Here is a 25,959-nt window from a genome sequence, read left to right on the forward strand (position 1 = left end):
GATTCTTCAGCTTTGCCTCTCAAGGCAATATTTTATTTGATAATATTTGAACTCTTGTTTCTGTCATAATACTTTTCTATAGGAACTTTGATTCTTAATATCTTAAATATAATTTATTGCTATCTCATCAGAAACAACTCCGTTCTTCCTGTCAAGGAATTGGTAATTTTATATATGTCATGTATTCTGTTCCAGATTTCCCTGAGCCTCCTGGTACCAGGTAGACACTGTTGTTAACCAAGGAACTGCAGCAAAGGGTTAACTTGTTTTCTCTAATAGGAACTGTACATTCCTGTTGTTGACACTCACAGAGCAAGTTTTGTTCATCTGTGTTATAAAATGATATAAATCCTGACAGATAAACTTAGGAAGGACTCTGTTATACTGATACCCTGCTGGTGGGAGCAGACTCCAGTACAACCACTTTGAAAAATTTGTTCACATTCTAATCAAGTTAAACGTGTACTTCTTATGGTATTACAATTTCATTCTTAAATACATTCCCCAGGGAATCTTCTCCATGTGCACCAGGAGAATTAAAAAAAAAAAAAAAAAAGGCTATTAACCCAAAGGTTCATCAACAGTTCATATCTATAGGATGAACTGAAAAAAGAATGAATCAAAGCCACAGGCAAGAACATCTAACAGTTTCAGATGAGTGAAAGGAAGTCCCAAAGAAAACACAGTGTAAGGTTAAAAAACAATGTCTAGTTTAGGAAATCTAACATGTAGTAAAACTATAAAAGGAAAACAAGGAATGACAAAATTGTGGTCAGAGTCTCCCTCTGGGGGGTGAGGGGAGATTAAGAGAATAGTATGGGGGGAAGAAAACAATAGTATGGAGCCATTAGGGATCTTGAAAGATAACCTTTTTAGAGCTGGCCAAGGGGATCTATAGTACCATTCTTTTCCCTTGCAATTATTTTACAAATATTCTCGTATATACACTTAATATTGTTTTTTAAAGTCTCTTCCTCCAAACAAAAAATAAGTAAATACAAAGCAGAGCTGGGATTTGTTTACTTAGTTCTTTTATTTTTATTTTTATTTTTTTTGAGACAGAGTCTCGCTGTGTTGTCCGGGCTAGAGTGAGTGCCGTGGCGTCAGCCTAGCTCACAGCAACCTCAAACTCCCGGGCTCAAGCGATCCTACTGCCTCAGCCTCCCGAGTAGCTGGGATTACAGGCATCTGCCACCATGCCCGGCTAATTTTTTCTATATATATTTTTAGTTGGCCAGATAATTTCTTTCTATTTTTCAGGAGAGACGTGGTCTCGCTCTTGCTCAGGCTGGTCTCGAACTCCTGACCTCGAGCGATCCACCCGCCTCGGCCTCCCAGAGTGCTAGGATTACAGGCGTGAACCACCGTGCCCAGCCAGTTCTTAATGTATTCTGAATACCAAGCTTGTCTGTCGTGTGTATTGCACATACCGCCTGTTTCTGGGCCTTGTCTTTTCAATCACTCTAGGCTGTTAAAAGGTGAAGAAAAAGTCTTTTAATGTGGTTGAATTTATCTCTTATGTTTGGACTGTGTGTGTGTGTGTGTGTGTGTGTGTGTGTGTGTGTGTGTATGAGTGAATGAGCGTTTGATTAAGAAATTGTTTCCTATTCTGAGCTCATAAAAATTTTCTCCTATATTGTCTTCTGGAGATTTTTTTTTTTTCATTTTTCTTTTGGATTTGCCTTTAAACCATCTGGAATTGGGTGTGTATGTGTGTGTGTGTATGGGGGGGTGGAGAGGGAGAGGGAGATGGGAAAGAGATCCAATTCTGTTTTCCCCACATAGGGATAATCACCTATTCAGCACCATTCATTGTCTGCCCCTTTCTTTTGGTAGTGACCTTGCTGTCGTAGAACAGATTTCAATGTGTGTGTGTCTGCTTCTGGGCTTGCTTTCTGTTCTGTTCCATAGGTCAGTTTGCCGCTATGCCAGTACCATTCCATCTTAATTTACTATAGCTTTCTTATTGGTTATTGTGCTATTTATTATTTATTGCTGTAGCTCTTGATGATATGCTAAACAAGTCCATCGTGTTTTAATTCAGGAGTTTCTGGACTGTTCTTGGCCCTTTGTAACTTGTATCAAAATTAGAATCAGCTTATGGTCCACAAAAATATTCTGGTGTGATTTTGGTTAGAATTGTATTACTATTAAATCCACAGATCAGTTTGGGGAGAATTGTCATTTTATTATGAATCTTCCAGTCCATGAACCTGGTATTTATATTTTTTAAAAGTCCCTTAATGTCTTTGAATTCATTTTTACTAATTTGCTTCATAACAGGCTGCCTATATTTGGTTAGACTTATTCATAGCCACTTTTTAAAAATGCTATATGGTGTATTTTCTTATTGTGGTAAAATACACGTAACATAAAATTTGGCATTTTGAACCCCTTTTGAGTGTACAATTCACCTGAAGTAAGTACATTCAGATTATTGTGCAACAAATCACCACTGTCCATCTCCAGAATTTTTTCATCATCCCAAACTGAAACTGTGTACCCACAAAACCATAACTCCCCATTCTCCTTTCCCCCCAACCCTGGTAACCAATATTCTGCTCTTTCTCTAATTGGCTAATCTAGGTAGCATCATAAATGACATTTTTAATTATACATTTTTCTGTCTGTTTTGGAGTAAAGAAATATAATCATTATTTTATTAAGCTGGTCTCTATATAGCAACCTTACTTAATACTTACTTCTAATTATTTAGCTGTATTTAGGTTTTCTACATAAACAAGCATATCACATGTGAATAAAATTTCGTACTATGAAAACCTGCCCATTGAGTTTTAAATTTTAACTTGTTTTTTATATCTGTATCTAGAAGTTGTTCGGTTCATTTTCAGATCTGCTGGTTGCCTCTTCAAGCTCCTTTTTAATTTCTCTTAACATATTAAGAATTGTTATTAGATACCTAATTCAGACATGAACTCTGTCTGATTCTGCTATTTCTTCCTGGTGGTGCTTTGTTTTTTGTTTGTATTTTATGATTTAAACTATGAACTCATTCCTCCGAAGTTTATTTCCGCCAGATGCTTGGTGGCAATGCTAATTTAAGACCACTTTAAACTCAGTTCTTGGCCTGAGGTTTTTGGAACCATTTGTTAGAGTTTGGGTTAATAAACGTACAGGAGGGCTGGTTTGTGGTTGACTTTTCAGGGTTTTTTGTTGTCATTTTGTGCCCAGGGGATGTGGGAAGCTTCACTAGTGCAATTTTTGTAATCCCCTAGGGAGAATTTCTAGCTCACCGTACATTGAGAGTATATTAGGGTCTCAGCTTCATGGGGAATCTCCTCTTAGATACTCCACCTTCAGCAGGCCTTGGTCTTTGTTTCCTGTGCAATGCTCTGGAAAACTAAGCTCAGAGTTTGACCTGCTTTGCCTTCAGGGTGAAAAGTGAAAAGCCCCCTTTAGTGCTTCTAGTCACCAGTTCCTCTTTCCCTTGGTTTTTACCCTCTTGCTGGCTTATCGAGACATTTTTAAAGGGGGTTTTTACATTTTAACAAACATTTTAAGTTATTTTTATTAGGAGTATAAATCAGAGTAATGAATCTACCACACTGCTGGAAATTCCCACATCATTTTACTATGTCATTTCTAGTCATTTTGGAAAGGATATATAGGGTTAAATGAGCATAAGAAACATTTATAAAAATGAAATGGAGAGTGACCTTTTACAGCTGCTAGTTAAAATTATTTCTTTTTTTAATAGGTGTCAGCTGTGATGCATGTTTAAAAGGAAATTTTCGAGGTCGCAGATATAAGTGTTTAATTTGCTACGATTACGATCTTTGTGCATCTTGTTATGAAAGTGGTGCAACAACAACAAGGCATACAACTGACCACCCAATGCAGTGCATATTAACAAGGGTAGATTTTGGTAAGTATTTAATTCAAATTTTAATGACTTACATCATTTAGAATTTTGTGTGTATGTGTGTGAAGAAGTAAAGGTAAAATGTTCCTAAATTATCCCCAATAGCATACATGAGGCCCCAAATTTGTTAAAAATAAAATGAAGCTTACTTTTATATTCTAAGTAATTCTGTTTCTTAATCATAGTTTACTTGTTTTTGAAAGCCATTCACAAATATGCACAACTGACAAGGTATGAAATAGAAGAGCACTTCAGTAGAAAAGGAATAAAGTCAAACTGACTGTTCTTGTTAACAGCACCCAAAGTACTAGTTCTTGTTCTGGTGATCAGAAAGCAGATTGTTTCTACAGCTGATTAGAAGACATTGTCATAAGAAAAGCTATAAATGTTGCATGCTATAATTCCTTACCTAGCTAACACTTTAATATCTGTCTTTTTGATTACAGCCATTCCTAGTGGATATGAAGTGGTATCTCAAGCAGTTAGTTTTGATTTGCATTTCTCTGATGGCTGATGAGATAGGGCATCTTTTCTGTGCATTGACCATTTGTATATCTCCTTTGAAGAAATATCTATTCAAACCGTTTGCCCATTTTTAATTGGATGTGTCATTATTATGGAATTGTAATAGTTCTTTATATATTCTCTATACAAGTTCCTTATCAGATAAACGATTTGCAAAATTTTTCTCCAATTCTATGGGTTTCCTTTTCACTTTCCTGATGGTGTGCTTTGAAGCCCAAAAGTTTTAATTTTGATAGTGTCCAGTTTATCTATTTTTTTCATTTCTCATGCTTTTGGTATCATATCTAGAAAACTGCCTATGAAGATTTTAAACCTATGTGTGTTCTTCTAAGAGTTTTCTAACTTTAGCTTTTATATTTAGATTTTGATCGATTTAGAATTAATTTTTGTGTATGGAGCAAGGTAGAAGGTCATCTTCATTCTTTGCATATGAATATCCAGTTGTCCCAACATCATTTGTTGAAAAGACTGTTCTTTACCCAATGAATTGTCTTGGTACTCTTGTTGAAAGTAAGTTGACTGTAACTGAGGGTTTATTTCTAGACTCTGAATCTATTCCACTAATCTATATATATGTCCTCTAGCTTTATGTCAGTACCACACTGCCTTGATTTCTGTAGCTTGGTAGTAAGCTTTGAAATCGAGAAGTGTGCATCTTCCAACTTTGTTCTTTTTCAAGATTGTTTTGGGTATTCTGTATGCCTGAGTTTCTGTATGAATTTTGGAATCAACTTGTCAATATCTGCAGAGTCCAACTGGGATTTTGGTAGGGATTATATTGAATCTGTAGATTAGAGAGTATTGCCATTTTAATAATACTATATCTGCTGATCTATGAACATAGGATATGTTTCCATTTATTTAGGTCTTTTTTAATTTCTTTTGACACAGTGTTATAGCTATCAGAATATAAGTTTTGCACTTCTTTCATTTTATATATATATATATCTTCTTAAGTGGGGACAGTCCCTGACTTACAATTTTTCGACTTTATAATGGTGCAAAGGTGATATACATTCAGTAGAAATTGTACTTCGAGTACCCATACAACCATTGTTTTTCACTTTCAGTGCAGTATTCAATAAACTACATAAGATATTAATACATTATTATAAAAACAGGCGTTGTGTTAGATAATTTTGCCCAACCATAGGCTAATGTAAGTGTTCTGAGTATGTTTAAGATAGGCGAGGCTAAACTATGATGTCTGGTAGGTTAGGTGTATTAAATGCATTGTCAGTTTACAATAGGTTTTTCAGGATTTAACCCCATTGTAAATCAAGGAGCATTTGTATTTTATTATTTTTGCTATCGTAAACAGAATTTTTTTAAATTTTATTTTATTTTATTTTATTTATTTTTTTATTTTTTGAGACAGAGTCTCGCTCTGTTGCCCAGGCTAGAGTGAGTGCCGTGGCGTCAGCCTAGCTCACAGCAACCTCAAACTCCTGGGCTTAAGCGATCCTACTGCCTCAGCCTCCCGAGTAGCTGGGACCACAGGCATGCACCACCATGCCCGGCTAATTTTTTCTATATAGATTTTTAGCTGTCCAAATCATTTCTTTCTATTTTTGGTAGAGACGGGGTCTCACTCTTGCTCAGGCTGGTCTCGAACTCCAGACCCTGAGCGATCCACCCGCCTCGGCCTCCCAGAGTGCTAGGATTACAGGCGTGAGCCACTGCGCCCGGCCTAAATTTTATTTTTGGATAGTTCATTACAAATGTATAGAGAAACAATTGATTTTTTTTATATAGACCTTGTATCCTGCAATGTTGCTGAACTTGTTTATTAGTTCTAATAGTGGATCTAATTAGTGGATTCCTTAGGATTTTCTTATATATAGGGTCCTGTCATCTGCAAATAAAAATCATTTTACTTCTTCCTTTCCATCTGGATACCTTTTATTTATTCTGGTTAGAACCTTCAGTAAAATACTGAATAAAAGTAGCAAGAGTGGACACCCTTGTCTTTTTCCTCATCTTAGGGAGAAAGCATCCAGTTTTTCACCAGTAAATAATGATGTTGGCTGTGGGTTTTTGATAGGTGCCCTTTATCAGGTGAGGAAGTTCTATTCTTTTTTATGTATTAATCCCCAACTACCCCAAATCCATCTGGCAAGTCTTGTGCACATAATAAACGGTCAGTATATACATAATGAGTAAATACTTTTAAAATAGTTTAAATATCCCTAAAAGTGAATATGAACATATCAGTCATGTAATGAACAGTTTCTTCCATTTTTTTCTTCTCATAAAAGCAATCATGTGCTCTTAAATTTGTCATTTGTTTCATGTTAAAGAATCAAATACTTATTTGTAGTAAAGTGGCAAAGGATACTGAATAAACTTTCAATTTCATTTTTGTGTGTATGTGTGTGTGTGTGTTTCTGTCGTAGGCTTTTTTCTGTTGCTATAACAAAATACCTGAGACTGAGTAATTTACTAAGAAAAGGAGTTTATTTAGCTCATGATTCTGGAGGCTGGAAGGTCTAAGATCAGGCAGCTACATCTGGTCTGCTTCTGATGAGGGCCTCATGCTGTGTCATGACATGGCAGAGAAGCAGAAGGGGAAGCAGGCACCAAACAATAAGTGAGAGGCGGCCTCACTTTATAACAACCCACTCTTGGTAACTAATCCAGTCCCAAGAGAACGAGAACTAACTCCCAAGAAAGGCAAAAAAGGCATTAAGCCCTCTTAACCTAATCATCTCTTAAAGGCTCCACCTGCCAATGCTACCACATTGGGGACTGAGCAGCAACATGAGTTTTGGGGACAAACCATATTCATGCCATAGCAGTTACTAATGGAGAAAAATAGAGTTATTTCCTGAGATATACTAATGAGATGAACAAATTATTCTCACAAACTCTAGCTGGTCAGTTCTTCAGTAACCCAGGTGGGCAGAGTATGTTGTGGTAGTACCCCATTCAAGTTAGCATTTACAAGAACTGAATGTCTAGGTTCCTTCCTGCTCTAAGAAGGTATGTTCTTTAGATAAATAGCTGCATCTGCTAGTTGGCTCATTGATCATGGTTATTTGTTCCTTCCGTCTGAGTACTTGTTTCCCTCTATATAATAGACCATTGATTATTTCTGTTGATAGCAGTTTTGCCACAGTGTATACACAGATAAGGAAAAAATAAATTACAATAAAATTAGAACCAGATGTGAAATGAGCAGTGTTTCAAAATTAAATGGAGAGGGGGAGTTATTTGCTTTGTTTTCTCTTAAGGCTATAGTAGCTATCTGGGGAAGGAATGTTGGAGGAGTACCATGGAGTCCTTGTGGGAATACGGATGTTACAAATGTAAACAGCACTACCTAAGCACTCTTTGACAGAGTGAGGTTGTTGGTGGATGTTTCAGGCACACTTTTTTTTTTTTAAATTATTGTACCATATGATTACATTTTTATATATTTGTAAAAACTAATAATTATTCCTCAGTGCAATTCTACTTTATTTTTCAGATTTATACTATGGTGGGGAAGCTTTCTCTGTAGAGCAGCCACAGTCTTTTACTTGTCCATATTGTGGAAAAATGGGCTATACGGAGACATCTCTTCAAGAACATGTTACTTCTGAACATGCAGAAACATCAACAGAAGTGGTAAGTGAAGCAGCTTTGTGTCTAAAATGATACTGTAAACATTATTTCTAACATTAATAAAGCTAGGTCACTGTCATCTACTTCCTGCTCAGTATACTGATACAGTTTGCATAATTATTAAAGTTATCTTTTATAACAAATTTTACACATCCTAGGAACCTGCATTTGTACAAAATAATGGGACTTATTTATCCACACTAGCTTTAACCTGTTGCTAAAATAAAAGCACAGCATGGAGTCTTGACCACATTCAGGAGGCTTATATTAAATGCATTGTTAAAAGGTTAAAAGGACCCCAACCTGCAACACAACTGTTTTTATAGTATTATTCTTGCTATCTGCTTGATTTTTATTCTACAAAGAACTTTCACAAGGAAATTTAAAAATCTTGTGTATCTCAAGCAGTAATCCATTGCCACGTCTCATTGTAGCATATTGCTAACTTTACTTGGATTTTATCAGATCAGATCTCTTGTTCCTAGGTCAAGGCTCTGAGATTCCTAGAAGTTCTTCCTACCCTGATCTTTTCTAGTGGCTAATAACCAAGAAGGACCCAGAATAATACACAAAGAAAGTTTTACCTTAAGAGCTTTTTGGATTTTTTTACTTGACATCCGAGTAGGCATGCATCCAGCTTTAAGAAATGATAAAGTACACCCAAAGGAGTCTCTCCCCCACCTCTCTAACATTGATAAATAATAGGTAAAGTGAAGGCTCTGTGTTTTAGCACAAGCAATTGCACATTGCATCAACTAATAAGCCCCTAAATGTACTCAAAACAAATTAATGGAAACCCAGAGAAATAAAGTAGCTGCTCAAGGACATACAGTTAGTAAGGGGCAGAGATAGGTGTTTGAACTCAGGCAGAATCCTTCTAGGTTCTAAAGTCTCTACTTAACTCTGCTGCGGCTCTGCATAATACAAATTTACTTTCGTTCCCATTGACACTGCTAGTTTGAAGTGTAAAGTTGGTATAAGATTTATAGTTCAAACAATAGGTAAATTTACTTTTTATCGTCCTCAAGCCAGATTTTACTAACAGCTCAGAAATGCCCTCATCTGTCACCTAGAGGAGCCTCAGAGCACTGTTACCACATTTTACTACTATTCTTAGTTTGTTGTTTTTATTCTGTAAAGTGATTTTGCTTCCTTTTTGTACAGTCCCGTGTAGCAGTATTAAGAATCCTGACTCGATTACATCTCTGTCCTGGTTGTTGTGGGAAATTTGTAATCATTTTTCTTTGATTGAGTTTCTATTATGTTTGGGTACTTTTTTTTTTTTTTTTTTTTTTTAACCTAGACACAGTAAGGCAAGGCGGGTGGGGAAGGGGTCCCTTATTGCAAATTAGGTGTTCTTAAAGTCATTATTAGCCAATAGGTCCTTGTATGATACTTTCATCACCCCACTGGGGTGGGGCAACTACCCAGTTTTCTACATCCTTTCCTCGATTTTTTTGCCTAAAAGTGAATACCCAAAATTTGTTTATACTTCTCTATACCTGATACACTGTTTGAAAATTAAATACCTACCATCTACAAATGGTTTCATGGTCTGTCTCCCATAAGTTGTATTCAGTTATATGCCTTCATTAAGATCTCAGGCTTTCAGTACATAGCCTAGGGTAGTCAGCATTCTAGATTTTCATGCTGGTTTTTGTGGAACATTTTAAGGATTTCTGCCTCCTTAATAGCCCTTAGTCTTTGCATGATTACCACATCTACCTCTGTTCCCACCCATAACACACCCAGGCATTTCAAAATGAAAAATGGCAAGCAGACAAGAATCTGTGCTATAACAGGGTTTTGTCTTCTTCAAATAACATGGATCATGTCCTAGAGCCAGGGCTGACATTCAGCAGGTACACCCCAGTGTGGCATGCTGACCAGTGTCTATTCTGAAAGATTGCTGCCTATGCCATACCACTTGTTAAGTGTTTTGAATGTCTCTCTTTATATATGCGTGTGTGTGTTTGTGAGAGAGAGAGGCATAGAAAGAGAGAGAAAGAAGCACATTATCAGTTCTAATGTGTTACAGTTATATGTAAATGTCCAGGTGATAATGTTTTGCCAGTCATGATGAATCAAACATTTTTGAATTATGGAGTTCAAGAATGACCCACATCATTTTGGTGGGGGATTATATTCACATAAAAACTTGCTATATCTCCTTTTCTATTCCTCTTAACATATTCCTTTCTAGATGCTCAGTTTGCTATCTTGCTTTTGCCCCCTGCATGTGTCCTATATCTAGACCAGCAGTTTATATGCATCTCTTCTTATAGAACTTAAGGATCTTACCCCTCTAACCAACATGCCATTGGAACATTTAGGGACAAGAGGATATATCACTGTTACCACTAGGAAATGTTTATTGATACCTGGCATAGCTAGTAAGAAAGTCTACTAAAGGGTAATTCTTAAAAACAAAATTGTAGTCCTTGTCTATATTTTTCTGCCTCCTTTTTCAACTAGGACATCTGTGGCCCAACACAGGATTTGTCTGCTTTCTTAAGATTAATGTGACGTTACTCAAGAGGCTTTTAATTTTGAGGGTATGGAGGATGCTTCAAAACCAGATACCATGAGAAACAATATCTGACACAGAAAGTATGGTAAAGGTGGTTACTTGTTAAAATTTTTTTAAAAAAATTACTATGGTATGGTACTTAGTCTCAAGAATCTTTATATATATAAACACCAAATATGACAGTGATTTTTAAATTAAGCACAAGTTTTTAACCTTCATAATTATTATGAAATTTGGTAGGTTGGGACAACTGACTGGATTTTGGTCTCGGAAAGAATTAAGAGGGGAGGTGACATAGCTACTAATTGATAATTAATATGTAATTATCAAAATCCATCAACCTGGTATTAGAAGTGAGCAACAGAGATCAAACAGGATGGCAAATGTGAAAGACCTATTGAGGAAGTGTCAGGATTGTGAAAGGTACATGTAAACATGGTGGAAAAGCTTTTCTTTGCTTTTACATCTATTTTTGAACAAAAAATGGGCATTAAGAGTGGCTTCTCTGAAATTTTTCTTAAATCTCACATTTGGTTTGACTTACACTGCAGCTAATGAGAATGAATGCCTTTGGGGTTTTCTTTTGTCTGGCTCTGCTTTGCCTTTAAATGAAATGGGCCTATACCTTTAGTTAATGATATATGATTAATCTTTTGTTTAGTAAATGTCTTGCAGTTTATATGAAGAACATTATGCTTAAAAGGTAAAAGTATTTTTGGTTCACCAACATTTCCTTCTCACTTCTAAAAATTATAACACATTATTCTGCCTGTAATTGCAGCAGTCTTCTATTAGTTCACTGCTAGGAACTTTTTGCTTTCTATTTTTCATCTGAATTATTTACTCTTTGTGTTCCTTACCCTCCAGAAAAGGAGTTAGGGTAGTCAACAGCTCTTAGGTATACTCAGTATATGTTAGTGATATAGTCCCTCCTTTTTTAATCAAAACCTAGATGTTTTCATAGCAAATTGGGTTTAATTTTGAAATAGGATTGTAATATTACATTATAGTTACACCAATTTGATTTTAAAAAATCAAGGAGAAAGGGAAGAATAATTTTAAAAATTTTCTACAATCTGACTTTAGGCTTTTTTTTTTTTTTTTTTTTTTTTTTTTTTTGGCAAAAGGCTCTCACTCTGTTGCCTGGGCTAGAGTGCAGTGGCGTCATCATAGCTCACTGCATCCTCAAACTCCTGGGCTCCAGCGACCCTCCTGCCTCAGCCTCCCAAGTTGCTGGGACTACAGACGTGTACCACCATGCCCAGCTAATTTTTAAAATTTTTTATAGAGACAGGGTCTTGATATGTTGCTCAGGCTGCTCTCAAATTCCTGGCCTCAAGCGATCCTCCAACTTTGGCCTCCCAAAGCATTGGGGTTACATGCATGAGCTGCTCAGTAGTTCTTTAAGCACTCTTCAGCCTTGTCTCTTTTTCTCCTACTACCCCTTCTTTTCCTGGCCTGTCCCCCAGGTTTTAAAAAAAAATACTGGCCAAGAAAATTATTTGAAGATGCTAATCTCGCTTGGTATTTGTGTCTGAATGCATTTTTTGTGGGATGCTCTGCCAAACTCAGCTTTGCTTGACACACTGGTCATTATCTTGAGAAGAGGAGCATAAAACATTGCCAAACTCTAATTTAAACTCATTGTAGATAAACAAACCTACTGACTTAAGTAGAGTTCATTTCTCGTCTTCACTAAAATTGTTGCCAGCTTGGGGCACTGCCTCCCCTGCCCCATCCTTCATCCTGCCCCAGATTTCAGCTTCCTATTGACACCTTCAAGCATTTCCTTTTCTTTCTAAAAGTCTACAAGTAAAATATTTACTCCAGGGAAGATAGAAAACAGAACTTAGGATGGGGTTTTTCTTCTACCTAAGCATGGATACTTAACTCCAGAGTGAATTATGGGACAATTCTGATTTCTTTGGAGTTATTTTTCAGTGTGGCTAAACTGTGTTTCAAGTTTTGTGAATTCCCAAGGCATATACATATAATTTATGTTTCTATACAAGAAACATGTTTAAAACCAAAACTTAATTACTTCTTAGGACTTTCTGAATTACATATAAAAAGTAAGGAAAATTAAAACTTGTATGTAGCAAAAACTCCCTAACGTTCTAAGTGTTGCTCTTTAGAAGCAGGTGACAGTTCCAACTTTAGCATTAAAATGGGGAGAATGGAACTGTGGGGAAAAATAAATTTAATATGAAGTAACTCAATTGTAAGTTAATTTTAGTGTTTCACCTGCAGCAATAGAAAATTAAATTATAATCTAGTTGAACAGTGTGCTCACTCAAATCTTGAAAGGACTTTTATCTGTATTAGCAAAATGGCTGGCCAAGGTACAAGTACCTATAAGTTAGATGGTTCTAGAAGGCCCAAAAGGAGTTTCTTGACCATCTAGCATAGATTTTCCACTAGTGCTTTATGTATGTTCTCAAAGCAAAACTCCAGTATTCAGGCTGGTATTCATTATATCTGCAGATTTTTATAAGATAAGCTAATATTTTTAGTTGAGCAGGACACCCAAAACCCTGAAGTTATCATTGGCATTGCCAGTAGTTAGCTCAAAAGAATGAACATTCCCTTCATTTAAAAAAAAGTATTAAAATATAACACATGTGACAGTGTTTTGTGTCTTGGCTTTAAATTCTGATGGCTCTTTTTGGGTCATCATTGTTCTGTGGGAAAAAAAAAACAACTATTTAAAACCTCCCGCATTGTATTTTGAGTGATCAGGAAATCTGCCTGGTAGAATAAGCCTGGGATGTTTCTAGAGCTGACTTCTAAGAGCCCCTTAAAAGCAGAGACATGAATAGTATCCCAGTTTGAAGAAATAATGAAAAATGCATACCAACTTTTAATAAGAAATGAAATTGATAAGAACGTCAATGGCGGCAGAAACTATTCATTTCGTGATAATTTTCTAACCCAGAATGTGAAGTGGGCACTGATTTGGCACTCAGTAAATACTTAATGGATTAGTTAACCTATTATAACAAAATTATATGATATAACAAATTTAGCCAGTCAGAACTTTAATTAACTTTATTAGCTCACCTGGATTTCATAGCACAGATCCTTTAACTAGAAATAGGGATGTCATTATATAAAGAGTAGTTTTTAAAGCTGTGCACAGTACCCAGAAAGAGAGTGATGTCTGATGTGGTTGTATTAGTTCAAGAAAGAGGCTGGACGAAATCCAGATTTTTAGAGTGGTTGATAATTGTATAGGGAAGAATGTATGGAGCTCTTGTTTAAAAACAACCAAACATGCTGACTTTACGTGTTTTTTTTTTTAATGGACGTATAGCCTGTGTCATAGGGGGAAAGTTTTGTACACTGGGCAGTGACTTGATGTTTATATATGAAGTAATGACTTGAGAAAGTATGTTCTCGACGTTGACAACAAACTGTGTTAATATGGGCACTGACTGGTCACACACTGGCAGTCATGTACTGGGACCACGTGGAGAAGTGGAAACTGCATTACATTCTTGGGATGGGACCTCATCTCAATTGGTAAAGGCTTCCAAAAGGGCTACATGTAAAAAAAAAAAAGCAAGACTGATGGTGACCCTCAATGGCACAATGAAGCAGAAGAGAAAGACTAAAGCAATAGCAGAGACAAGACTGAGAATAGCAAGGACATTTGTAAGTAAGAATTGTCTTTTGGTTATGTAAGTAACAATAACATTTGGTGTTTCATATAACAGGGTAAATAAAATTTTTTAATACCATTGTATATTTAAGCTGTATTTGCCAAACTTATCCAGTTGAAAGAATCACCTGGGACCCTTGTCAACAATAGATTCTCGAACCCCCTAGAATCCATTTCCAGGCCTAGGGAACTATATTTTTAACAAGTATTCCAGATAATTTGTATTCTTAGCCAAATTTGGGAAACACTGACTTAAGCCAATTCCATAAGCCTTAATGTTGACAAGTTGTCATAAATTTAAGTTAATGCATTATATGGAATTTTCCTGTATGAGTAATAGATATTACTGTATCATGTGGCAGAAGTGTATAAATATTAATGTTGACAAACTATCATAATTTTAGGGTTAATAGCTTTGTATAGAATTTTCATGTCCCATAAAAGGTATTAGGTACCATGATGTGGAATTAAAGGCACACTCAAACTAAGCTAAGCTGCATTTGTGCCCCTTGAGTAGCAGAGTGGCTTCTGTCTCTCCCTCCCTCTGTCCCCCAGCTCTTCTGTTTCTCATGCCCCACTTTGCTCTCCTTTTTCTTTCTCCTTTTTGTTCCCTCCATTACCTCCCAGAAAATACAACCTTGAGATACCAGAGGTTTTATCCTAAAACTTGAATTAGCTTGCTCAGTATAAAATGTAAGACCTAAAAGATGACCAGGCCTCTGGTCTCATCAGCATCACAGCTTAGTTTTCCTTTCCAAGTCCTCATCCGAGTTAACTTTGTGCGGTCCAAGCATGCAACATCTTCGACTTGGTTCTAAGTCTAATCTCTTGATTTGTCTCAGCTGTCCACCTAGGTGTTCCTCCCACCTCACTCCTCAGTAATTCCTTATCCCTAGTCATTAGGAAAAGTAGGTTGGTTGGTTTTGTATTATTTCTCTCTGTACAAAGCAGTTCTGAATACCTTCATTCTACCATCTTAGCACAGTTACTAAAATTGAAAGATTTTTAATAAAGAAATGAAGTTAATACACAATAATGAAGGATCTTGAGTTTCTTTCTATTTTAAATCCTCATCTCAAAGGTGCTTTTCCAGTCTGTAGATTACCTATCTTATTAGGACATTCTTAGTATGCCTGGTATCTGTACTTCTGTCTTCCCTCTAGGAAGGTATATCCTTGAGGAGACTTTTCCCATCTGTGAACACTTAACAAGTGCCCTCAAGTACTGAAGCTTCTGCAGCTATCTTTGTGCAGTTCAAGTTGTGCATAGATTTTATCCAAAGGCCAATCTAAAGGGAAATATCTTAGGAGGAAGATGCTTTTTTTCGTTTTGGTGGTTTTCTCTTTGGGTAAAAATCTTATACAGTCTTATGATATTATAATAAAACTATACATAGTCCAGGACTGGTTAATTTATTGCAAAATAAAGAGTCTCAAAAATATCTAAACTGACTTGTTTGCTTTATTTTTAAATACCTGGAGCTGTTTCTGTTTCTGTAAACTTTTTTGTCCTTGTTTTTTGTTTGTTTGTTTTTTTAAAGGGAGTCTGGCCACAGTTAAAAACCAAAGACAAATCACACTGTCCTGCATCTCTAGAAGAGTTTACAATTTAGCTAGGTAAGACAGAAGCATATGAGAAGTAAAATAAGTGTATCATACACTACCCAGCAATGTCAGAATGGAACAGACAGTAAAATCTAAATTCCTAGTAAAGAGATAGTTGATATCTGTAAACTTAGGAACACATAAAATTTATTTTTCTCTATGATGGAGGAAAAAAATGTCTGACCACCTTTATGGCATCTTCTGAGAAAGGCACAAGAATGTCTGTCTACTTATTTTTCTCATTTGCCTGTCAACACATTCCACTGTAACCTCTCTAGTTCTTTTGCACAGTCCCATGTTTAAGTGATTTCTCTTGAGCATCTTTGGGTTTTTGTGAGGCTATTTCTCAGAGTCCTGAGTCACGTAATCAGATAGCTGACAGGGCATAAGAGAGACTAGTATCAAATCAGAGTCAAACTCTCAGGGGACTTCTGCTTTCTCGTCACTGGAAGATGGGAAGTTATGTTTGCTTAGGCTCCAGGAATCATAGTTTGTCTTCCCCTCCATACCCCGACGTTGTCCTTTCAAGTCTCACCTTTCCCCTGCCTCCTCATCTCCAACACTAACACCTTCTCCCACTCTGCTGTAGGCAGACAGTAAGATCAACCTCGATTTTACTCCAGGTGAAAGAATTTTGGCACTTGGTACGTGTACTGGCAAGATGAATCACATAACTTACCTTTAACCCTCTTACCCAAGGAGAGACACATACGTGCCTACAAATTTAACTGTGTACCACACCTATTTTCTTGGCCCTGTTCTTTAAGATTGAAGTTCTTCGTACTTCAAGGCCTTGCTGTCACCATTAGACCATCATCTGCCCATTTGGATTTCTGGAAAGAGTAAGGGCCCTTCCACTTAAAAAGCCCCCCATTCTTTCTGTCCTTCCCCTCTCCTGCCCCCTGTTTCACAAATTTTATTGAAACTACTCTTTCAGAGACAATCTTCCTAACCTGTCCAGCCTCCCCTGAAGTCTGCCTGTGTACACAGCATTTTATTCCTGCTTTATCCTTCTATCTGTTGCCATAAGGTCTACAAGGAAGTTGATCTTCTACTTCTTGAACTTGACTCAGTCACAAGCTTCTGCCCCACCATCCATTTCTTTGGGAAATAAGGTTCTAAAAGTGGGCCCCATCCTGTTTTCCCCTTGCAAGTCCCATTCTTGAATTTACAGAGCACATTTGCATATCCTCAGTAATCATTATCTATCTTACCTTATCACATTCAACAAGTATAAATTTGCACAGTTGCATTTAATCAGACCTTTGCTGTCTTATTTGGGGATTGACTCTCAAGTCTAGCTTGCTTTGGGGGAGTGTGCTGTAAGCTCATATCTGTCTTTATCATTCAAGACTGGACTTAGACATAAATGTGCACTAGTACATTTTCAGTTTTTAAATGGAAACCATTTTGCTAGACCATGCAAATCAATGGGCCAGGCTGTTACAAGGCCTTGCAGAGATCAAGTTTGGTGTCTCTACAACTGTTGTGTTTGACCTGAGAGACTGCTGTAGCTGTGAGCGGCAACGTGGATATGTGACAGTTCTTGCTTAGGCCTCTACTACTTTTCACTAGTTCAGGATCTGCTGTGTTTTTGTCTGGTTAAAACTTGATAATAGTAAAATTTATAGCAGAATGCTGGTCCAGAAAGATGTCTGATTGATGTTCATGTATTAAACCGACTTTCTTTACTTTCATTTCAGATTTGTCCAATATGTGCAGCATTACCTGGAGGCGATCCTAATCATGTCACGGATGACTTTGCAGCTCATCTTACACTTGAACACAGAGCCCCTAGAGATTTAATATCCTTTTAAGTGCCAGCAAGGGAAAGAGTTGTAATATTTGTCATTTTGATTATTTTTTAAGGATAATATCCCCAAAGAGAGAGAAACTAATCTCCAAATTAATTTATTTATTTGACCTTTTCCTAAAAGTGACTCAAGTGTTGAAGTGCAGTTTCTTATTTCTCTTTTTATATTCTGTGACTTATATGAAGCATGTTCTTTAGGTGAAAGTTGACTTGCCCATCATCTTTAGTTCATTACAATCAGATTTTTTTTAAGACCATTTGACCAGTTTATAAATTTTCTCACCAAAGAGGAAGATATCAGTCCAAATTAAAATATGATTAGTTAAATATAAAAAGGCTTTATTTGCTTTCCCTGTTCCTCTGCTGCCTTACTCTGCTCTGGGTGTGGTATGGCGGGCTGGTGGGGTGGGTATGCATGTTGGGTTTCCTGTCCCTTTTGGGTCCCCTTCTCCAGAGAGAGCAGTTCCTGCCAGGTAGGTCTCTAAGTGGGATAGCATACGGTCAGGTCTAGCTCGCAATTTCTTTCCTGCTTTTATTTCTGCATCCCTTTCCCTGTCTGTCAACCGTTGTCAATGTTCGCTGAGATCACTGTCCTACCAGAGCAGTTAATTTTATAGACTCAGTGCATCTGGTTTCAGGTTATGAATTGTTTTTCTAAAACTATCACCTGTTAGAGTTTTGTTCTCATGTAAAAGTTTCTGTGTTCATTTGCAGTTTGATGCAACTCAGGAGTTAATCAGAACCTTTCTCTCTGCCAGACTTCATTCTGGTTCCTTTGATTGCCTCCTGGCAATCATAATCCAAACTTAGACTTGTTGAAAAAGAAATGGGTGGTTTTCTTGTTCTGCAGCTTCCATCCCTTAATCGCAGTTACTAATTTTCTAATTGAAAATATGGCCATTTATATTAGGGGAAGGTAAGTGGAAACTAATGGAAAGATAAAGAAATGGAACCAACCTGAGAAATTAGAGTGTCAGCCTAATCTGAGCCAGTCTGGGGATTGTACTCAATCAGCAGAGGAGACCAGTCTTCTTCTTGCCCTGTGTAGGGGATACTGAGAGCAACGTGAAGAAAACAGTGTTTTGTTTTGTTTTGTTTTTTAAAAGCCTTTGAGTCGCTGTGCATTTTGACACAAGAATCCTTTATAATACCCAGAAGGGATATATTTGACCCATAGTTCACTCCATCCTCCTGGAGAAACTAAGCAAATAATTTAAAACCAAGCTGACATTCTGAACTTTCTCAGCAAATTCAGGAGCCTCCAGTGATATCAGCATCATTCAGTGGAATATTCTGCATCATCTGCCTCTACTTTTATGAGATTTTTATAAGTGTCTGTGGTTACCAAGAAAAGAATAAGTTATATAAAATATAAGAAAAGACATAATTACATTTTAGATTCCTTACCATTTGGTTCTAGAAAAAAATGTTACCATGGCAGTTCTCCTGAAAATATACTGATTTTTCAGGTACTTCCAAGTGTTACTGTGTAGTAACTGTATTTGTTTGACATCAGGGAGTATCTTCTGTGTAAGCCTCTTAAACACCAGACCGTTTTTTTTCCAATAGTTTGATGGATTTCTTCCTCAAGTGCACTTCACATCCAGCTACTTTTTAAAAACAAAATATAATGATCATAACATCACTTTCTCTAGAATCTGAACCACCATCATGAATACCGCTTGGAACAGTACATATTGTGGTGGCACCTGAGGGCCTCCTGGAGTCACTCACCCTGTCCCTAAATGAGTCCAAAACCATCAGCTGAAAAACTAGGAAGCCAGCAAAAAAGTTAATCTGCATTATAAAGCTGTTCTGTTTGCTGCTTTGAAGGAGAAGTCTCTTCGGCATGATCTAGTCCACTCCCCCCACACACACACACATTTGCCTGTGTGGAAACAGAAGGTCTTCGTGAGTTTTGACAGCCCTTTGCAGCTCAAGACTTTCTTCTGTTTGACCTGGACTCAACTGTGTAAGACGTTTGAGGCTGCTGGAAATTTGACTTCTTGATAAAATGCCATGGTAATCTCTTTGTGGCTGCTTACACAAGAAATTCAAATTTCTGTTTTCTGCTTATCAGCGGCTTTGGGGAAAAACTTGAAGACAGAGATTAAAACTAGTAAAAAGAGTTTTATATTTACTGAATTTAAATTGTTCATGCTGTTCGTTTTTCATTATAGGTGATAATTGAGATTTCATTAGCTATATATTAGTATAACTCTCCCCAAATACAAAAATTAATACTTATTAATTGTAGTTACTTGGATTATAAGCATTTATGAAATTCAGTACTGAGATCAGGGTAAGGGAATGTTTCACCTTTGACCTCTTCTGGCAGTGTTACTCTAGTCGTCATAGCTGGAGCCTAGGAATAAATTTCTCTCCACCTGGAGAAACTTTTCTTACCACACACTCTCTCTCTCTTTCTCTGAAGTTGCTTTATATTTGAGAATCTTTTTTAGGTTTAATAACCCTCATAGATAGAGTTGGGACATTTGCATTCAAAATTAAATGTGCTGTTTTAAAATGCTTATAATTTAGGAAATCTGTATGTCTGTCTAGCAAGTGCTCAAGTGGTTTTTTTCCCTTCCTATGAAATACTTTGGTCCTTAACTTTTGAGTTATGATGAATCGAGTGGTGTTCGACATGTACGTAGAATGTTTCACCCTGGCCGGGGATTAGGAGGTCCTCGTGCTCGTAGATCAAACATGCACTTTACTAGCAGTTCTACTGGTGGACTTTCTTCTTCTCAGAGTTCATATTCTCCAAGCAATAGGGAAGCCATGGATCCTATAGCTGGTAAGTTAGTTTCACATTAATAAAGGAAATGGCGGGTCAGGGAGAGCCGTATAAAATTTTTTGTGGGGTTTGTAGTCTTAGTCTTACCTGTCTGATCACATGCTTGTGCTCCTTCACAAAATTCCCAAATATTTTATAAAGATAAAATATTCTTAAAACAGTTAACATAAAGTAGTTCATGGTGTTCCGGTGTTTAAGTCCAGTAGTCCCCCTTCCTTATTCAAGGTTTCACTTTCTCCGGTTTCAGTTACCTTCAGTCAACTACAGTCCAAAAATAGGTAATACAGTACAGTAAGACACTTAGGGAGAGAGAGACACCATATTCACATCACTTTTGTTATGGTATAATTGTTCTATTTTATTGTTGTTAATCTCTTACTTGCCTAATTTATAAATTAAACTTTATCATAGGTATATAAATATAGGGAGAACATAGTGTATAGCGGATTTGGTACTGTCCACAGTTTCAGCCGTTCACTGGGAGTCTTGGAATGTATCCCCTGTGGATAAGGGGGGACTACTGTACTTAGGGGCAGAAGGTAATAAGTGTTTCTGTTGTATTTTGTGGCCTCCACTGAAGCCCAGGAAAACCATAAAGGATTTCAGAATTGGAAAACCTCCCAAATTCCATGCTTAAACTTCCACAAGTATACAGATAGAAAAACTAATTGACAAGACCAAAGAATTAATCTCTTCTCAAAAGAAAGTAAAGTAGAAATTACTCTGTCTTTGCCTTGATTTGAGAACTATATTGTTGTGGAACATACAGTAGAGTTTTAATAGCTTGGGGAAATCTTACTGAGAAAAAAAAAACAAACAGCTTGAACCTGTAGCCCATGACCAAGTCACTGAGTCTAGTAGGGCAGGACAAACCTAGGAAGCTGGTAGCAGAGTATAGGATCAAAATAAAATGTCAGGCAGGGTGCAGGGGCTCACATCTGTAATCCTAGCACTCTGGGCGGCTGAAGTGGCAGGATCACTTGAGGTCAGGAGTTTGAGACCAGCCTGAGCAAGAGCAAGACCCGTCTCTACCAAAAAAATACAAAAATTAGCCAGGTGTGGTGGTGTGTGCCTGTAGTCCCAGCTACTCGGGAGGCTAAGATAGGAGAATCGCTTGAGCCCAGGAGTTCGAGGTTGTGGTGAGCTATGATAACACCGCTACACTCTAGCCAGAGTGACAGAGCAAGACCTTGTCTCAAAAAAAAAAGTCAGAAATCACTGTAGCCTGAGAGTCTGCAAGACACACCAAGCAGACAAAAGTTAAGACTCTGGGGAATTTAAAGCAGCAGTTTTGAAATGTGTCTACATGGTGGAATGTATACCTGGAAGCCATGAGGTACCGTGCAGAACACCTGAAATATTGGTAAGTGTAAGTCTGTGATAGAAACTCAGAACAGTTTTACTCATAAAGTGTTCTTAAAAATGTAAGATATTGGGGGAAGGGGAAAAATGTAAGATATGCAGTATAAAATCTTAATTCCAAATGTGCTTTGGACATTTGGGTGTGCAACAAAAAAACAAGCCCAATAAACTGAGTTTTGGGGATTTTTAAAAATATTTCGTCATCCAAAGGGAATATTTACGTACTATTTTTGGTAGCAAGCTCTAAAAAGTTCAAGTAATTTCTGGGAGCAACATTCAAATTGAGAAATTCTCTTCATTACTTTGATGTTTTTCTGTCAGTGAAAATAAGTTTATTTTAGTCATGGACTTTATATTCCATGAGAGAGTGATATAAGAACCCCTGGGGTAAAGCAACAATAAGCAGGAAAACAGAAGCTTACCCTGTTAATGAGCATTTTTGGAGTTTTTTTCTTGTGTGTGGGGGGAGTGGTTTTGTTTGGGGGGTTTTTTTGTTTTGTTTTCTTTTTTGAGATGGGGTCTCTCTGTCGCCCAGGCTGGAGTGCAGTGGCATGATCATAGATCACTGTAACCTCCAACTCCTGAGCTCAGGATCCTCCCACCTCAGCCTCCCAAATAGCTGGGACGACAGGTACACACCAACACACCCAGCTAATTTTTTTGTTTTTTGTGGAGACAGAGTCTTGCTATGTTGCTCAGGCTGGTCTCGAACTCCTGTCCTCAAGCAATCCTCCCACCTTGGCCTCTCAGAGTGCTAGGATTACAGGCGTGTGGCACTGCACCAGCCATGATAGTGTTTGCTGGCCTGTGAACATCTACAAGGCAATCGTCAATTCCCTGTAAACTAGGTAGACCCTCCACATGAGAGGAAACAGTTACTGCACCTTACTTAGATAAAGACTCAAGGCCAAAGTGTACATCTGTCTTGATGAGTACAACCTTATTGACACAAGACAGTCTGGATCATAACAGGCCACTAAATAGTCTATGCAGCCAGGTGCCCCAGGAGCCAACCAGCCTTACCGAGCATTGCTAGTGGTACTTACTGAAGTGATACTCTGAAACAACAGTACCAGAAAGTGCCAGAGAGAAGGCAGATACGAGTGTGCAGGGCCACAATTAGAAATGATCCAGGCCTCTTGGATTTAACCCTAAGCATTCATTTCAGTCATTTAATAAATGTTTGAACTCCTTGCTATGTGTCAAGCCCTGTTCAAAGAGCTGGGAGTATATTACACAGAGTAGACCTGATCTCTGCTTCCATGGAACTCATATTGAGAAGACTAATATGATTGGACTCATAAATGAACCACTTTAATCCATTAAATACTAAGAGAAAGTGTTAACTAAATAATTAGTCTATTATGCAAATAATTTTTAAAACAATCTGTTAAGTTTTGCTTAAAGCAAAAATGATTGTGTCCACATACAATTATTAATACTCATATGCATTTGTGTTTTGTGTACACAGTAACTCCTGCCTCTAGGAGGCATTCTAAAAGGTATTGAACTCTTAGCTGAAACTGTATATTGCTATGGGTACCTACTGTTCATGATGCTTTTTCTTCTAGTAAAAGAATGATCCTGTAGCATTTTGTTTTCTTCAGCATTAAGAGACATTAATTACCTTCATTTCCATTGGCAGAGCTTTTATCTCAGTTATCAGGAGTGAGACGTTCTGCAGGAGGACAGCTTAATTCTTCTGGCCCTTCCGCTTCTCAGTTACAACAGCTGCAGATGCAGCTGCAGCTAGAACGGCAGCATGCCCAGGCAGCACGGCAACAACTGGAGACGGCACGCAACGCAAGCCGGCGCACTAACACAAGCAGCGTCACCACTACAATCACACAATCCACAGCAACAACCAACACAGCTAATACAGAAAGCAGTCAGCAAACTCTCCAGAATTCCCAGTTTCTTTTAACAAGGTAGCTTGTTTATTATAATTTTGTTTGAGAAGTAATGTTTTATTGGCCCTATGTAGTCTGAAATAATTTTTCTCTTTTGTGCATATATATTTCCTTAAAACTCTGCATTTGATCAAACTGTGAAGATTCACAGATCTCTGATAAAAACTGCATATTCAATATTTCCCCAAGAATATAAAAAATAATAATTATTTTAGGTAAATGAAGAATGCTGGTCTTCTTATTCTCAAGGTATATATCATCATCTAATATGAATTTCTTTTCCCATACTACCCATAAAACTTAAACACCATGTCATTATATATATGAGTCATATTAGGTGCATGTATTGTAATTTTTATCGCCAATTTCAGTCTGCTGTGAAATATTAAGAGGCACAAAGAAGACTTCATAATACAATGGTTTTCAAATACAGTGGTTTTCTCCTGAGAATTTCTAAAGAAGCTGGACTTGAATTCATAGGGTTGGCACACAAAAGTGGCTGTTTAAAAATATGGTTTACTATGGTGTAAATAATATTTAGTACACACAGTAAAGTACTCCACTGGATGGAGTAGAGTTCTTACTTGCTTCTAAAACTACTATAAGCAATTGAATATATTCTTCTGCCAAAACTTCATAGGCATTTTATGTGACTTTTGAGAATATAAAGAATTTTTATAAGAGTAGCCAATGGTGAGTAGACACATAGGCTAAATAGATAATGAACCTGGACTAATTTGGACTTTTAATGAACAGAGAGGAATATAAAGTAAGAACTGTAAAATGAAGAAAATTAGTGTAATATGTATCATCTCCAAAATACAGTATATATGACAATTTGTTAGGATGTTAAAATATTATAATTTCTATTTATATTTCTTTGATCTAATACTTTTTAATATCTGTTAGTACAGTGATACATGTGTATAGTTGCAAATAACGTATTGTGGGTGCAGGATAAAAAATGTTTGAGGACACTTGGTCTAAAAGGCCAGCTTTGCCACTTACTAGTTTTGGACCTAAGGCAAGTCATTATACTTCTCCAGACCTCAGTTTTATCATCAATATCCCAGGAGTTTTGCTGTATTAGAGAATTATTTTGAGGATTAAATGGAATACTGGTATGTGTATGGTGTCTGGCTCAGTATCTGGCATACGATAAAGGCCCAGTTAGTGGTGCCCATTATTATCATTTGTTATGGATCTAAGGAAAAAGTTTGAAGTGGGGAATTTACCTTTGAATTACCTCTGCAAGGTCAGTAACCATGCCTTGTTATTACCAGAAAATGTTGCTTTAACATAAAGAAATCACAGAGCCCGCCGGCTTGATCTACCCGCTGCCATGTAGCCTTACCTGTAGGGACTGACCAACATCAGGCCTATAACTTGCAAGAGCTGGGCACTTGACTCAAAAAGGGAGATCAGCTAATGTGCATATCTGCTGAGATGTTCAGGGAACTATGTGGAATGTCTTGCCAGTGTCTTTTGGAAAAGATGTCTTCCTACCCTTGCCATATTCTTTGTTCATTTATTTATTTTTATTTTGTTCCCCAAACTATTCAATGGGCTTGACCTGTGTTTTTTCTGTGCACTCCCTCTATTCTAGACACCCAGCTCCCAGGGCATGGTGTGAGTGGCCTCTGAGTGCTCTCCTTAGATTCTGGTTATAGCTTCTTGAAGACGTCCTTCTGTCATCTGATACTATACAGTGCACAGCGCCTTGCAGTTTGCAGCCCACTTTCCACATCTTTTGCTGTATCATTTAGTCATACTCATATGATTTATCTAAGGCAATATTTCCCCAAAAATATCCCCTGCAACTTTATATATTCAAAGGAATATATGTAATTACTTATACTCTTTTTTTTTCCCCCTGATGAATAAGGTTGGGGGAAATGAAGTAAAAAAACAGTTTATTTAATGTTGGGCTTCTCACAACTTCTAGTATATTAACATGCATTGTAAATTTTCAAGGCAGGGAGAGCAGCTGCAGTGTGTGTAGGGGAAATCCTGATCTCTGGTCACATAGCTCTTACGCAATGTATGTAGGGCTCAAGCCTGATCTTTGTTTTCTTCATTGACCAGGGGCAGTTCCTATTCGTGTTGTCCTGGAACTTATGGTGGGAACACAGTTTCTCTGGGGTCCAAGATAGTTGACCTTTTGGAAAGTGAGTCTTTAAGTGTCTAAGTCAGATCCAGTCTTTTGAAAATGGAGCCGGCTCATTTTTTGCTAACCACAATTTGAAGAACCTCACAACCTTTGCA

General features: G+C 37.2%; 1 protein-coding gene across 1 annotated transcript in view; it reads left to right on the forward strand.

Moving 5' to 3' along the window:
* Positions 1-25,959, forward strand: part of KCMF1 (potassium channel modulatory factor 1) — a 65,790-nt gene that overhangs the window by 37,412 nt on the left and 2,419 nt on the right. Inside the window, exons 2-6 of the mRNA XM_045549961.1 lie at positions 3,719-3,886; positions 7,878-8,017; positions 17,513-17,614; positions 20,248-20,422; positions 23,430-23,712. Coding sequence (XP_045405917.1) covers positions 3,719-3,886; positions 7,878-8,017; positions 17,513-17,614; positions 20,248-20,422; positions 23,430-23,712 — 868 coding nt within the window. The remainder of the gene's footprint in view (positions 1-3,718; positions 3,887-7,877; positions 8,018-17,512; positions 17,615-20,247; positions 20,423-23,429; positions 23,713-25,959) is intronic.

The sequence above is a fragment of the Lemur catta genome, chromosome 4 (assembly GCF_020740605.2).
Source record: "Lemur catta isolate mLemCat1 chromosome 4, mLemCat1.pri, whole genome shotgun sequence".
Classification (NCBI taxonomy): Eukaryota; Metazoa; Chordata; class Mammalia; order Primates; family Lemuridae; genus Lemur; species Lemur catta.